Source organism: Lactuca virosa, chromosome 8 (genome assembly GCF_052849685.1).
Source record: "Lactuca virosa cultivar CGN04683 chromosome 8, Lactuca_virosa_CGN04683_v6, whole genome shotgun sequence".
Classification (NCBI taxonomy): Eukaryota; Viridiplantae; Streptophyta; class Magnoliopsida; order Asterales; family Asteraceae; genus Lactuca; species Lactuca virosa.
In genome coordinates, this window is record NC_136433.1 from 373,046,370 (window position 1) to 373,063,102 (window position 16,733).

A 16,733-nucleotide genomic window follows, 5' to 3' on the forward strand; every position below is an offset into this window, starting at 1 on the left:
TACAACAATTTATCCCCTATTAGCCATTTTTCCATACAAGATTTAATGGAAAGAAAAAAGAAGCAACCCCTAAGATCTTAACATATAAAAGAATAACATGATCCAAATCATACAATCAAACACATATTATACACATTGTTAGACTATATATATCATCAAAAACCGCATCACACAATTATCAATCATTAAAAATACAAAAGAATATCATTTTATAGTTCTTCGTATCGCTCTAAAACCACAAGCATGACCAAAAATCATTTACAACCTCCATAAATATGGACAAAAATGGCAGATATTGTGCTCATAAACACCTTGTTGAAGCCAATCTTGGAAGACTCGATTGATTGTTGACTTTGACTTTGACTTTCCATTACTATTCATCAACCCTCCTCCTCCTGAACCTGACCAACTATATCAACATACTTTACTTCTTTTACTCATAATAGCAACATATTTACCTTTTTTTTTTTTACAAATTATACCTATAAAGAGAAAGGAAATCTAACCTTCAAGAACAACAGCTAAGTTTGCTTGAGCATCAGCATCTGAGTTGAAGTTCTTTAAAAATGCACAAAAGATGAAAATTTTCAAAGATTAACAACCATAAAAAGAAGAGTAAGATGCTTATTTATATAATTAATGAACTCAAATGATCATTATTCATTACCCTTAATACATGATTGATCTCAAAAAAGTGAAATTCGTCTTTTAGTCTTTTTGCTTCTTCATACCATTTCATAATATTTTCATTTCTCACCCTCCATAGACCTTGAATCTACACCAAAACAAGTTTTTCTTTTGAGGGTATTCATGTCTTTTGCACAAAAGAGAGATCAAATAAGATATGGTGAATACCTGCATGCAAACGAGTTTAGAGTCGCCTACAACATATATACTTGTGAATCCTTTGCTAAGAGCATATCTTAACCCTAAAATCATAGCTCGATATTCAGCAACATTATTAGTTGTTATACCCAAACCTTCACGCAATCTACAAAACTACAATCAGAGGTATATCAGTTGATGACATCATAAGAAAAGAGACAAGAAAACAAGCCCTAAAAACTTACCAAACTTCCATCAACAGTTCTTAACACAGCTCCTGCCCCTGATTGTCCTGGATTTCCTTTACATGCGCCATCAAACTCAAGAATACAAGCACCCTGTCAATTGATAACAATGAGACCATCATCTAAGTAGCATAAACACTTTGATTTCTTTTCAGTTTGATATACAGTTTGATATAAAGAAAGGGATAGAAGCTTACTGCAGTTTGGGACCCTAAAGCTTCATGAAAAATTCTTTTGGATTCGGCTATGGAAACATGCGGATGCTGCGGAGAAGAAGAAGATGTTGAAGTACTATTTCTGATCAAATTGGTTATAGTTGAAGTCATGGTTTATGTTACCTGAAAAGGGCATGGCACAAGGCTTCCAAATAGCCCTTCTGTCAAATCCATGGCTCTGATGGAATAAAGAGCATTCTTAAGCCCACAAGAGAGTAAATACTGTTCAGATTCCTTGGGCATGGTGTAGCCTTTATACACACTGACAGGAGGATCACATATCTATTGAAAAAAACAGAGAAGTAAACGATACATTATCGCCTAATTAGAATCCCAAATCCATGAATTGATAATTCCAGGAAAATGAGATGACAAAGGAGCATACAGAAGTTCCAACTTGAGCTTGACAATCAATTAAGTTCTTGTACACACCGATAAGATCCCCTTTCCGGACAACAAAGAAAGCATTCTTCTCTTCCTCCATTATCGCCGCCGTTTTAGAATCTGATTTCTTCGACTTGGATTTACTAACACCGGTTGTTTTAAGAGAACAGTAACACCGAGCACAAAGCCTCGTCAAAACATGCTCATAATTTATTGCGATTTTCGCTGGAGAACGATCAATTAATATTCTTCTCGATGTTAAGGTTGTGACTCCATACGATGAAATCCCGATGATACGACCATTCGTCCTTGCAATTAAGGAGTTCATTGCTAGTTGTTGTGGTTTCCCCTAAATCTGCTACAGAGTTTCTGCAACAATGAATTCTTCTTATCGCCAACTCGTAACGTTTGCATATGTTTGAATCTTTAAGTGAAGGGATTCGAACAAATCGTTACAATTAGCAGATTTCTCGTTCGTTAAAGACGAAATACCAAAAATAATTGCTTCATTACATTTACTCGGAGAGTTCTTCGATTTCTGCTACTACCAAGACACACACAGCAGTTTATCGTGGTTTCTTTGGAGGTTTTATGGATTATGCAGCGGGTTAATCAAAAGAAACGGATGAATTTATTTTTAGAGTAAAATACACGAATGGTCCCTGTGGTTTGTAGTCACTTGTGCGTTTGGTCCATAAGTCATTAACTTTTTTTTTTCTTTTAACTCGGACAATCCCTATAACTTATTTTTGTTGTCTTCTTAGTCCCTAACCGACCTAAAAAGACTACTTTACCCTTATTAATTTCCTTTTTAAATTTCTTTATCATTTATATATTATTTTAAATTAAAAAATAAAATAACTCACCCCACTCCATCACACCCACCCTAACCCTTCCTATCTTAATCTCTCAACCTCTCTTTTCTTTAACCGGTAAATTACCAAGCACAAGAGTCGTCAAAATCCTCCGGCATGTGTAATCATACCTTCAGCGGCGATCTTACCTCGTCGGTGGCCCTTATATCCCTCTCTCCCTCTTCGAGAACTCCACAAACATTTGAATGATCTGCTTGCCAACAAGAATCTCGTCGATGACCGGTGTTGGTACATGGGTTCGACGGAACATCACAATGGTTAGTTGATGAGTGTTCTGGAATAGCGATGGACCAGATTTACCTACAAGCAGTTCTTATGTTATCCCTTTTCAGTTATTGTAGGTTTGAGAAATCGATCGATTTTCTTTTGCATTTTTGGAAACCGATTGATTTTGGTATTCATTTGGAGTTTAGGTTTTGATTTGCATTTGTATTTTATATTTTGGTTTTCAATTGATCTGGTTCTACAATTTTTCTTTCTAGTATCAATTTTCTTTTCCAGCAAGGCTTATGACAGGTTTGGTGGTGATGGTGGAAAATTTGGTGAAAAGACGGTGGGGTGGGGTTTTGGTTCAACAGAGTTGAAGAACTGGAATGAGAGAGTGATGATCGATTTTGGTCATTTTGGGTTTCAAGTTTTGATTTGATTTTGTATTTTAGATTTTGGTTTTCAATTGATCTGGTTCTATAATTTTTCTTTTGGTATCAGTTTTCTTTTCGAGCAAGGGTTATGACAGGTTGGGTTGTAGTAGTGGAAAAGTCGATGAAGAGACGGTGAGGTGTGGTGTTGGTTCACCAAGGTTGAAGGACTGGAAGAAGAAGGTGATGGTGAAGACGTCGATGTCTTGAGATGTCTTGAAGCTGAAGATGAAAATGAATAGAAATTAGGGGTGAGAGATAGGGTGGGGACCCATTTCATTTGTTAAACATATTTTCAAAATCTTAATAACAAATAAAGAATTAATAAATTAAAAAAATAAAGGAGGCCAATATAGTCTTTTTACGTCTAGTAGGGACCGAGTGCGCAACAAAGATAAATTTTAGGGACGGTGTGAATTAAAAGAAAAGTTAGGAACCAAACATGCAAGTTACCCAAAACCATAGGGACCATTCGTGTAATTTACTCTTATTTTTATTTATGTGATTTTATTTTAATTTTCCCCAAAGATTTACTATTTTGGTCCTTGTGGTTTAATGGTTTTATTGAATCATTCCATCTTTATCTTTTCCAATTTTAACAATGACAGCCCCTATTTAATGTTTTCGTCACACATTTAAAATTCCGTTACATTAGGCCAAGCGGAGTGGACTCAGTGAGACTCGACAAAAGCCGACGTGGGTTCGGTGAACACTGGGCCTCGGTGAGATTAAGTCGATGAGAGAGAGTGTGGGGAGTTTTCAAATTTCAAAAAATGTATTCGCTTTTTACTTAAATTTTTGACCGTTTTTTTAATTCAAAGTTTACCCCTATTTTAACCCTACATAAATATCACTCACTAACACATTTCATACCGCATTACCTTTTTCCATCTTTTATTCAAAAAGTCTTCATTTTTGTGAAAAAATGGTTTCCTTTTCCAACCCAAGAACTCCAAAAAGTACAAAAAAAAACATCCAAAACATAAACCCAATCTCACCTTCATCACCTACTTTCATCCAAAGTCAAAGTGATTGACCTATTTATTCACCTCCTAATTTCCATTATGTCGGTGCATACTAACCATATCATATCCAAAACCAATCGCAATTCCAAAACCAACCACAATTCCAACCTTAATGTCAATCCCAACCTCAAATGAACTTCCAATCTCAAGTCCAATCACAAACCCAAACGCAAACCAAATTCCAAGCTCAATCACAACCCAGAGTCGTACCCGAAATGGATTTCGAGCCGGAAGGGATTCGTTTGGAACCCAAGAAAATAGGAAAGGAATCGCCCAAGAAATGGACAACAGAGGAAGAAAAGGCGTTGGTGTTGGATTAGGTGTCTAAGCCCATAACTATAATTGGTATGTACTTGAATTGATAGCAGCACAGTCCTTTTGGGTTGCCCTCAACCTAGCAACTGGACAAGGAAATTATGAAAGGAGAGATATTAATTTATAAGATTAATGAATTAATATAAATGATTTATTAATATGTTAAAAGATTAATATATTAATTAGAAATCATTATGTTTAATTAATAGTTAGCCAGAAATTAATCAGAATTAATTTTGGGGTTAAAAGAATTAATTATAAAGTGCAGGGACTAGTTTTCAATTAACTAATAGTTGAGTGGAAGGTTCCAGAACCCCCTTGGAAGGAGGTGGACGAAATTCTTAGGGGAAACCCTAGAGATTTCGTCCAAGGGGTCCAAATAAGGCCTTTGGATCTTGCTTAGGCCCTAAGCAAAGGATTACTAGGGTTTTTCCCTAAACCCTAGATCCCTCAGCTATTTAAGGAGCCTCCTGGCTCACATTTGAGGTCACTGATTTCTTTGGAAGAAACCCTAAGGCCGAAATTGCATACTCTCTCCATCCTCTCTCCTCCAAGTTTCCTTCTTGCTAGTTGGGTGTGATTCCATTAGAGGCATTACATTTGTGGTGCTAAGCTTCCAAGACGATCAAGATCAAGATCAAGAGGATTATCAATTGTTTGCTATAACAATTGAAAGGTATGTAACTCCTAAACCCTAGTTTGTTAATTTCGAAATTAGCCTCTCTCCTCTAGGGTTCTTGTTTTGCAATTCAAAGTTATATGTTCAATAGTTAAAACATAGATCCAAAGTAGGTTGCATGTGAACTTAGGAATTGTTTTCTAGTTTATTTGTTTTACCTAATACCCATCAGTGGTATCAGAGCCATTGTTTGTTTTAAATTGAATTGCTATAATTGTTGAATTGCAAATTAGGGTTTATAGCTATTAAACCCTAAAGGCCAAATTTTCGATTTCTAGGGTTTTGGATAAAAGGGTTTTTTCGAAAACCCTAGCCTCCAAAGAACCCTAATCGAAATTAGGGTTAGGGTTTTGAAAACCCTAGCCTCCTCCCTTGTAAATTTCGAAATTGCTAGAAGTTTTAGGGTTTCTTGTTTTGGATAATTGTTACTTAATTAGATTAATTGGATAATTATCCTTACCCTATTTTTCGAAATTTAGAGGGATAAGGATTAGGATTAAATTAATTGATTAATTTAATTAGATAATCCTTACAAGATTTAATAATTTGATTAATAGTTAATTAAAAGATAAATATTAAATCTAGTTAATTGGTTTATTTAAATTTAAATTTAATAGTTTGAATTTCGAAATTTATATAAACCCTTGAAGTTTTAAAATGTTTTAAAACACACCCTATATATGTATTATGATTAAAAGTTTAATATTATATATGTATAAGAATATGGTCAGTCAAATCGCTAGTATGCCTCATTCACGAAGCTAATCTATAAGGGGGGTATAAGGAAACTGCCTATAAAATGGTAGTTGAATGGGTGTCCACTCTCACCCACCGCTTCCTTGATTAGTGGAGGGTCGTTAGCAGAACGGATTTGATAGGACAACTACTTCTCATTAAAAGTATAATGACATTAAAGAAAGTACTAGAACATTATTTTTAAAATCCCAACTCTAGTTACTTTAGGAAAAATGTGAAAAGTATGCTAATCCATGAAATTGCACATTATGCTTTATTGGTCGTTAGTGGAGCGTGTGTGGTTAACCAGCACACTAAAGGGCACTAATAAAGAGTAGTAATGGGTATCTCATAATTGTCATTTTGATGGAGCGTGTGTGGTTTACCAGCACATCAATAGTTAATGATAAAGACAATGAGGTTACCAAACACATTTGCATGGTTATTCACATCTTGTTTGTGATCCTCGGCATCCCAGTCACAAATAGAAGAGCATAATCTGAGATTAAAACATGCCATTGAATAGTTTCAATGTATCTCAAAAGAATTAGGAATTTCACTTCGTTTGTTTCATCTAATGGTGGAATTGGTGAATCGTCATTCACCTACCTTTATGAAATTTACACTTGGATCTCGGCATCCCATTTCTAAGTTGTGAATCTTCATAGTTGGATCCTAACCTTGATATTTTATCTTTGGGTTATTATATTGAGGTATCTTGAAATCTAACTAAAACTTTCTTTCTTTTCAGATGTCTACTCCTGGAAACACTTCTGCTTCATCCTCCTCCATATCTGCTATAATCGTCAGTGAAAGTCACATATAATCGATTAGCATCTCTTGTAGTTGATCTGAAGGGCCCACACACATCTGTGTGCATGAGATCCAACAGACCTTCACCTCTTTCACAAGACCCTGTGAATGGTGATTTTGTCATCTTTCCCAGAAGACAAGATTTACACATATCATCTGATTTTAGGTCAAATGATTCCAACACTCTATCCTTTTGGATTTGGGCTATGCGTTTCTTGTTAATGTGTCCAAGACGACAATGCCAAAAGCATGCCTTGTCTACACTATTAAACAAGTCAATATTAAGTACACTATTTCCTAAGCTATCAACACAAGTCACTGTTTCATACACACCATCACAAGGTAAAGCTTCAAACATAAAAACACCATTCTTATAAACAGAAATTGAACCATTCAAATCATTAAAAGAATATTTGAAACCTTGTCTGAACAATGCATGAAATGAAATAATGTTTCTCGTCATCTCAGACGAATAGCAACAATTTATTAAATCTAATCTAACATCATTGCTAAGCAGAAGCTGATAAACTCCGATCTTGGTCACTGGTGAAGACTTTCTGTTTCCCATGATCAAGTTTATCCTTCCTCGCTCTATCTCCTCACTTTCCTTTAGTCCCTGCAAATCAGAACAGATATGAAAACCACATCTTGTATCAAGGACCCATGAACGAGAAGATAATGAGTTATTAGCAGAAATAGTGTAAATACCTGCCGAAGATGGCTTCACTTTGCCATCCTTGATATCTTGCAGATATTGTGGGCAAGATCTCTTCCAATGCCCCTTTTGATTGCAGTAAAAGCAAACGGCCTCTTTTGGATCAGAAACATGGGGAGTGGAACCATTGGGCTTAGCCTTTCGGCCATTACTAGACGACCCAGCTTGAGCCTTGCTCTTCCAGTTTTGCTTGGGAGGACCTTTCCTCTTTTTCCCCTTTCCCTGTCCAATAGCCAACACAGGGGCACTTGTAGGCGTGGAGGGTATACTTTTACCCTTCATTCCTGCCTCAGCTGTCTGCAACAAGTTGTGCAATTGGGCCAAGGTCTGCTCAGTATTGTTCAAATTGTAAGTTAGAATAAACTGACCATAACAATCAGGTAGTGAGTTCAAGACCATATCAATGGCCAATTCCTCATCAAAGTGAATGTTGAGCTTAACCAAACGCTCTATGTAGCGTTGCATTCTTTGCACATGTGACACAACCGATTCCCTTTCTTTCATCTTGCAAGCCATGAGTGACTTGACTACTTCAAACTTTTCTTGACGAGCTCGCTTATGGTACTTTTCCATAAGGTCCTTGTTCATCTCAAAAGGCCAGTAGTCCTCATAGTACCTCTGCAGTTCTGGGGACATGGTTGCCACCATGATGCACGCCACTTTGGTAGCATCATCGTAATGTTTCTTGTAGGCAGCAAGATCTTCAGGAGTAGCTTCAGACTCATCAAGCTCTTTGAGCTCCTTTTCAAGAACATATTCTTTGTTCTCAAAACGAAGAGCCATCTTGATGTTGCGCATTCAATCGTTATAGTTTGAGCCATCCATAACGACTTTGGAGCAGATATTGAGCAAATAGAAGTTCTGGTTGGAGGAGGATGAAGCAGAAGTGTTTCTAAGAGTAGACATCTGAAAAGAATGTGGGATAGTCTATGATGAGTTAAATGGATAGTCACAATTGACTCCTCCTAGGACACCACAATTAAATGGTGTAGCTGAGAGGCGTAATCGAACCTTGTTAGACATGGTTCGTTCTATGATGAGTCGGGCTTCGCTTCCCATTCACTTCTGGGGGTATGCCTTAGAGACAGCCGCCCACATCCTCAATCTTGTCCCTACAAAGAAGGTTGCCAAAACACCTCACGAAATGTGGACATGGAAAGTTCCCTCGTTAGCACATATTAAAGTCTGGGGTTGTGAAGCTTTCGTAAGACGAGAGACTCACGACAAGCTAGCAGCTAGAAGTGAGAAATGTGTTTTCATTGGTTACCCAAAGCAGTCTTTTGGATATTTGTTCTACAGGCCTAGTGAGAACGTGGTCTTTGTAGCACGAAGAGGAGTCTTTCTTGAAAGAGAGCTCATATTCAAAGAGGACAGTGGGAGCACTATTGACCTTGAAGAAATTCAAGAGTCAGCCAATGAAGGAACCTTAGATGACACTAGCACTCAACCAGAGGAAACAGTTCCTGTTGAACCAATCGATAACTCATTACCTCTTAGAAGATCCACTGGGGTGAGTGTGCCACCTGAGTTGTATGGTTTTCATATTACTTCAGATGGTGACACATTCATAAGTAACAGAACACTGGTAAACTTAGATGAACCAGTCACTTATAAGGAAGCAATGGCAGGCCCAGAGGCTTCCAAGTGGAAAGAGGCAATGGACAGCGAGATTAGGTCCATGTATGACAACCAAGTTTGGAATTTGGTTGATAGTGCACCAGGTCGTAAGACAGTTGGGTGCAAATGGATCTTCAAGAAGAAGACAGACATGGATGGAAATGTGCACACATTCAAGGCTCGACTGGTTGCAAAAGGTTTCACTCAAACCCCAGGGGTTGACTATGATGAGACCTTCTCGCCAGTGGCTAAGATTAAATCTATTAGGATATTGCTCGCGATAGCTGCCTTTCATGATTATGAAATCTGGCAGATGGATGTGAAAACTGCTTTCCTTAATGGGAAGTTGGCTGAAGATGTTTACATGAGTCAGCCAGAGGGTTTTGTTGATGCAAAGTTCCCCAATAGAGTGTGCAAGCTTGAGAAATCCATTTATGGATTGAAACAAGCATCTCGCAGTTGGAATCTTTGCTTCCATGAGAAAGTCAAAGAGTTTGGTTTCTCTAGAAGTGAAGATGAGTTCTGTGTGTATATCAAGGCTAGTGGGAGTATAGTAACTTTTCTGGTGTTGTATGTCGATGACATATTACTCATTGGTAATGACGTTCCAACCTTGAAAGAAGTTAAGTCTTGGCTTGGAAAGTGTTTTGCCATGAAAGACCTTGGAGAAGCTGCCTATATTCTTGGGATTAGAATATTGAGAGATAGAAAGAAGAGACTAATTGGACTTAGTTAGAGCACATACTTGGATAAGGTACTAAAGAGGTTTAGTATGGAAAATTCCAAGAAGGGAGAGCTACCTATCCAGAGCAATACCAAATTGAGTAAGACTCAATGCCCGAGTACAGATGTTGAAATAGATGACATGAGTCGTGTACCTTATGCTTCCGCTGTCGGATCGATCATGTACGCTATGACATGTACTCGCCCTGATGTGGCATTTGCTTTGAGCATGGTCAGTCGCTATCAGGGAAACCCAGGTAGAGCTCATTGGATAGCAGTTAAGAATATACTCAAGTATTTGCGAAGGACAAAGGACTGGGTCCTTGTACTTGGTGGCAATGATACTTTGAGAGTAGATGGTTACAGTGATGCCAACTTTTACACGGATAGAGATAACTTCCGTTCTCAATCGGGCTGGGTATTTTTACTGAATGGAGGAGCAGTTACTTGGAAAAGTTCCAAGCAAGATACGGTGGCTGATTCTACTTGTGAATCAGAGTACATAGCAGCGAGTGAAGCGTCGAAAGAAGCAGCTTGGTTGAGGAACTTCATCGGAGATCTCGGAGTTGTTCCAACCATCCAGGAGCCTATGGAACTGTTCTGCGATAATGAAGGAGCGGTTGCCTTGACAAAGGAACCGAGAGATCATGGTAAAACCAGACATATCGACAGAAAGTACCATTTCATCAGACATAGAGTAGAAGAAGGCCATCTTATAGTAAAGAGGGTGTCATCTGAAGATAACCCAGCAGATCCCCTCACAAAGGGTCTGAGTAGGGCTAAGCATATTCAGCATGCTCGGAGCATAGGACTGAAAGATGATATTAGTTTTAGTAGTTAGATTAGTTTTGTTCTGAAACTTGTAACAAAGTAAATGTAATTGACTTTTGGTGATTAAATAATAAAGTATTATTTATAAGTTTGGTTTCTGCCTTTTGTCAATTGTTTATTATTGTGTTTCATTTTTGCATGTTTTACTTCCCGAATAATAAGATTATTCAAACTCCACAGTCGCTCGTACTTTTGGAAGTAAGTAGTGAATCAAGACTGTCATGAACTGGATTGTAGATTGTCTAAAGGATAAACATGGCAATAGAATTGCTGTAACATTCATGAGTACTCAGAAATTGAGATTTGAGTATTGGATAAACCCTCGCTCAGAGTATCACTTCATGGAATTCATCACGAGTAATACTGAGACGATAATATCTTATAATTTTGAAACGAAGATATATGAGTTGTGATTTACAAGTCGGTCATGCATTGGTGATACGAAAACGCATCAGTAACTTGATGTTATAAAACGTATTGTCATGCATAATTTGATGAGTAAAAGATACAAGCATATGAGTCAACGTTTATTCGTTCCTTTTGCCCTAACAGGAAAAGCGATATCTGTGGGCCCCTCGATGATTTGGTGTTGACTTATGTGCTGGGCCCAGCCAGGACTAAATTGATGTGTTCAATTAGAAGTCCTACATCATCACAAATCAGGAATCGGGAAACATAGATTCTGGACAAAGAGATTGATTACATTCCATGTCTTATGTCTAGGGATATCTAGCAGAACGAAGGATTATATGATCACTTATCTTAAGACACGTAACTGACTGGGTCAGAGTTCGGCAGCAACTTTTGGAAGCTACAATTTGCTGGTCAAATTTAGAAGGCATACTAGCAATTATAGTTACAGACTTATCCAAGTGGGAGACTGTTGGATTAGGTGTCTAAGCCCATAACTATAATTGGTATGTACTTGAATTGATAGCAGCACAGTCCTTTTGGGTTGCCCTCAACCTAGCAACTGGACAAGGAAATTATGAAAGGAGAGATATTAATTTATAAGATTAATGAATTAATATAAATGATTTATTAATATGTTAAAAGATTAATATATTAATTAGAAATCATTATGTTTAATTAATAGTTAGCCAGAAATTAATCAGAATTAATTTTGGGGTTAAAAGAATTAATTATAAAGTGCAGGGACTAGTTTGCAATTAACTAATAGTTGAGTGGAAGGTTCCAGAATCCCCTTGGAAGGAGGTGGACGAAATTCTTAGGGGAAACCCTAGAGATTTCGTCCAAGGGGTCCAAATAAGGCCTTTGGATCTTGCTTAGGCCCTAAGCAAAGGATAACTAGGGTTTTTCCCTAAACCCTAGATCCCTCAGCTATTTAAGGAGCCTCCTGGCTCACATTTGAGGTCACTGATTTCTTTGGAAGAAACCCTAAGGCCGAAATTGCATACTCTCTCCATCCTCTCTCCTCCAAGTTTCCTTCTTGCTAGTTCTTGGGTGTGATTCCATTAGAGGCATTACATTTGTGGTGCTAAGCTTCCAAGACGATCAAGATCAAGATCAAGAGGATTATCAATTGTTTGCTATAACAACTGAAAGGTATGTAACTCCTAAACCCTAGTTTGTTAATTTTGAAATTAGCCTCTCTCCTCTAGGGTTCTTGTTTTGCAATTCAAAGTTATATGTTCAATAGTTAAAACATAGATCCAAAGTAGGTTGCATGTGAACTTAGGAATTGTTTTCTAGTTTATTTGTTTTACCTAATACCCATCAGTTGGCTCGTGCGCGGGTAGATGTTTTGGAAGATTTGAAGGTTGGGAAAAACCAAGACGCGCCAACTTTTCTCCAGAAAATTACTCGACGTTTTCTCGCGGAAATGAATCGTGGGGACTATAGAAAAATACCAAATTTACTCGAACCGGAGAACATCAACAAAGTTGTGATGGAGTTTATTGCGATGTTTTTGTTGGAAAGAGTGTCCAAAGTCATTAACTATTTGTAATATTTCTAATAATAACATGGTCCTTTTGGGTTGCCCTCAAGACCCAAATTGAGTAGAATAAATAAAGGAGAAATTGGTTTATTAATTATTATGGTTAATAATTAATTAGAAACTAATTGGAAATATATTTTGAGAATTAATTAACAGTTTAATTAATTCAAAGGGTTGAATATTCATTAATCGATAGTTGGTTAATCAGAATGTTCCAAAACCCTTATGGAATTAGGGTTGGATGAAAATAACTCAATCCCACATGGGAAAATGAGTGAATTTCATTGTTGGCCTCCTATCCCATATGGGAAGGAGTACAAAACCTAGGAAGGGATCCAAGGCTATAAATAGGGCCTTAAGGATTTCATTCTTCCTTGCACCTTGGCTTGAAGTTTTGCCAACTCTTCTTCCTCCCCCTCCTAGGGACGATTTCTAACCCTCCTAGGGTTTGTGAAATTGACCATTCTCCTAGTTATTCTTATTCCACTCTTTGGTTTCATTGGGTGTGACACCATTAGAGGGATTCTTGTTTGGGTCCTCTCATCCAAACAACTCACGGAGGATCAATATCTCAAGCATGGAGATCAAGGGCTACATAAGAGGTATGTTTTTCTTCCTTGTATTTTATTTTTCTAGGGTAGATGTAATTAGCATGAAACCATAGATCCATCGGTTACATGTACACTTAGGTATATCGTAGTTTCAATTTTCTTGTATTTGATGCGTAGAAAACCCAACAGTGGTATCAGAGACATTGGTTCATGATTACATTCACCCTAGATCCATATTTTTGAAAATACTTGTTTGAAATTGAATGAAAGAAAGAAGATTGAAAATTTCGTAATTGATAAAACCTTCAATCGCAGCTCACGACGTGAGAGCTTGATGCTCATGACGTGAGCTTGGCAGATTAGGGTTTCCATATATTTTTTTTCATTTTTCAAATTTGAAGGTTTGTTAAATATGGATAAATACCAAATTTAAAATGTTTTAAATCTGGAAAATTGGTAAATATTATTTAAATATGATTATTTGAATTTGAATATTTATTTATTATTTAAATAGTGAATTTAAATATTTAATATTATTAATAATAGAGATTTATAAATTTGAATATTAATCCCTCATGATTTATTAATTGTTACATTGTGTCATCGCAGTTAATTAGAATTAATAATTGACAACCAAATTTAAAGAGTTTTAAATTTACCCCTTGTATTTATACATGTTAGAATTGTATCTACTATATGTATAAGAAAGTTACAACATGTGCCCTCGCGTGTTTAAATATTGACATTGTCAGTCTTACCATGACTAGCCTCACCCATTATGATATATGGGTTTAAGGAGGTCTTTATGATTCTTGATGAGGTCAGTTTTTAATATGCTTCGCGCTTACCACCCTTAGCGCCCTATTGCATTTTGAGAATGGAGTTCCCAAAAGGGTTTGATAGTGATAATGTTCAATCTAAAAGTATTCTAAATACAAGTACAAAACAAAATCATGTTTTATTAATAGAATATGAGTCTCATATTATCCATGAAAATTGCACATTCTCTTTATATTCTATTGGTGGAGCTCGTGTGGTTGGCCGACACAACAATCTAGAGTATAATTGAGAATGATATGGAACCCGCGAATCTCATGCGTAACTTGAGCCGGGGACCATGCAATTTTGCATGTTTAATTCACAATCTATTTAATGTGAATCTTATGTTATCCAGAAAAGTTGCACATTCTCTTTATAATTTGTTGATGGAGCTCGTGTGGTTCACCAACACGTCAATTTGAGAGTATATGTAGAGAATGATGTGGAACTCACGAATCTCAAGCGTAACTTGAGCCGGGGACCAAGCGATTTTGTATGGTCGATTCACCATCTGTTCAGTGATCCGCGACGACCCCGTCATTGAATCTGAGATGAACATAATCCAAGATTAACGTGCCATTGATAGCCAATGAATCTCAAAGATCTAGGAATTTCGTGGTGATCGAAATTGGCAAAGGGCTTTGCCTACCTACATAACTTTATAGTGTGTTTACGACATCCCTTTACACATCATGGAGCCAAATATGGATCCTATCCTTCTAAAATAATTTTATTTAGGGTGATTATTTTCTAAGGATTAATGAAGCAAACTATAATGGAAATTGATATTGAATGATGTCTATAACCTTATCCACTAAAATCTACTGCTTCAAAACCTTTAAAAGGACTAGCTATGAGGATAATCAATATTGTCTAAATTCGTAGTTTGGGAATAGTTCTCATAAATGAAAGGAAAGATCATGCCTTTGACAAAGCTCTTCCGGAGGTTCATCCATTCACCGCATTCTAATCAATCAGAAAGAGCAGTTATCAAATGTACATTGTAAACTGACATATTGAAGTAAAGTGGAATTTACTTGAGTTAGGAGTTCACTAGGGTTAGTTAACTAGTTGACATGTACATATAACCAGTTCATTCTAATTTTGATATGAACAACTTGGAATGCCCATGAAAGAGTTGTGTATCATGTTGAGGTTTCCTTTTGAAACTAACATGGCCAATCATAGAAACTCAAACTTCAAAACACTCCCATATTTTTACTATCATGAATAGAAGTGTCAAGAAGAAAAAAGCCAATTGTCTATGGGTTAAAAGATGATTAGTGTTGGTATACCTAATCTAGGCCCAAATACCAAGGACAAAGGAAGGCTTATTCTGAGACATGTTTTGATAGCAATTCGTTTCCATAACAAGAAAGGACTAAGAAAGTATACATGCCCAATATATATCTAAAGTGAAAATACTAAAACATGAAGAAGTTGAACTTGATAATGGATTACGAGCCCTTGCTAATTTCCATAGGATCAAAAGATAACTAGTTCTCCTATGTTTGGTGTTCAATCAAATATATGGATTTATAATGTCATTGGAACATTACATCCAATACTTGAGTGTTTTACTAAGGATTATGTTCTGACATTTACAAGAATGTGCAATGAATAAAATGAAGTAAGAAGACTGAAACATGGAGAATGTAAATTTGATCGTGAATGTCGAGCCCTTGCTACTATTCATAGGATCAAAAGACAACTCTTTTCCCAAATGTTTAGTCTATGGTCTTATAATTGAAATTGCTTGTATTTTGTTTCATGAGATAGTTATGACTTATTTAAATGTAGAGCATTCTAACATGTTAAAAAAAATCATGAAATCTATGAAGCTAGTTTAATAGCAATAGTTCAAAATTGATTCGAATATTTGGATAAGGTGTATTATTGTGGAAATATCTATTGAAATTAGTTTACCTAATAGATCGTCCAGATTGACCACAATACATACTGATTAAAATACATCCAAAACTTTTGGGTGAAATGTATTTGTGGAATCATAGTCTTGGATAGATAAATGAGAAACACATTACCAAGTATCCAGTTGGATCGGATTTTGGATATCATTTCACCTCAAGTCTCATGATAAATGCAATCTTGTTTATCAAGATAGATGATGAATACATCACTGGGTGATGAGAATATCTGTTGGAATTAGTTTTCACTAATGGACCGTTCAGACTAACCACTAAACATGGTAATACCAACTTTATATGAACGTGAGTCTGGAACCTTTCAGGTGTTCAGAGCTCTCATAAAGCGAAGTTAAGAATCAATTGGGCAATAGGATGAGACACGCATAGTGAGCATCTCAGTCCAAATCATTATGAAACACTCATTATACCATTATGAAAGAGTTTCACGATCTATCTCCACCCAGAACACTACCACTAGGAAGTGTTAGTTAGGTAGAGATACAAATCATTGATTGGTGTCATACTAGATGAGTCACACTATGCTTTCTAATAATTCGTGGATTGTACCATGAATAGTGTTACGAGAAGTCCTTTGGTCTTGTACCAACTTAGTAGGTTCATGAAACACTCTATGATATGTGAAGTGGGATTCAGTCCTCACTTACACATATGAAAGTCTACGATTATGAGGCTTCGGATCATCGTGAAGCCCTCGATAATCTAGAACTTAGAATAGAGATGTGTTATCTCGTTGAAGAACCCACTAATCATTTTGGATAATTATTCAACAATCCTTTTAAGAACAAAGCGTATATTGCTCGAAGGGCAGTCTTCCAAGAACGG

The 16,733-nt window shown here is 36.6% G+C and overlaps 1 protein-coding gene across 2 annotated transcripts; it reads right to left on the reverse strand.

The window, feature by feature from the left end:
* Positions 1-58: 58 nt before the first annotated feature.
* On the reverse strand, positions 59-2,279 carry LOC145128532 (uncharacterized). Of its 2 annotated transcripts, none has more exons than XM_079063324.1 (8): positions 1,671-2,279; positions 1,409-1,567; positions 1,268-1,333; positions 1,071-1,163; positions 856-999; positions 668-775; positions 507-558; positions 59-401 (listed from the first exon to the last, which is right to left on the reverse strand). In XM_079063324.1, the coding sequence occupies exons 1-8, from the start codon at positions 1,995-1,997 to the stop codon at positions 259-261; spliced, it is 1,092 nt and encodes a 363-aa protein (XP_078919450.1). In that variant the 5' UTR covers positions 1,998-2,279; the 3' UTR covers positions 59-258. The 2 variants fall into 2 exon arrangements, with proteins under 2 accessions (XP_078919450.1, XP_078919451.1); XM_079063325.1 differs by having other exon boundaries at positions 59-409.
* Positions 2,280-16,733: the final 14,454 nt, after the last annotated feature.

What these genes read in the sequence shown, in the direction of transcription:
- LOC145128532 (XM_079063324.1), bottom strand. Translation starts at nt 1,997, where the DNA reads ATGAACTCCTTAATTGCAAGGACGAATGGTCGTATCATCGGGATTTCA. An exon ending in TTGTGCCATGCCCTTTTCAG is followed by an intron (nt 1,334 to 1,408) that starts GTAACATAAACC and finishes TCTTCTCCGCAG; the next exon opens with CATCCGCATGTTTCCATAGC. An exon ending in CTAAACTCGTTTGCATGCAG is followed by an intron (nt 776 to 855) that starts GTATTCACCATA and finishes GTTTTGGTGTAG; the next exon opens with ATTCAAGGTCTATGGAGGGT.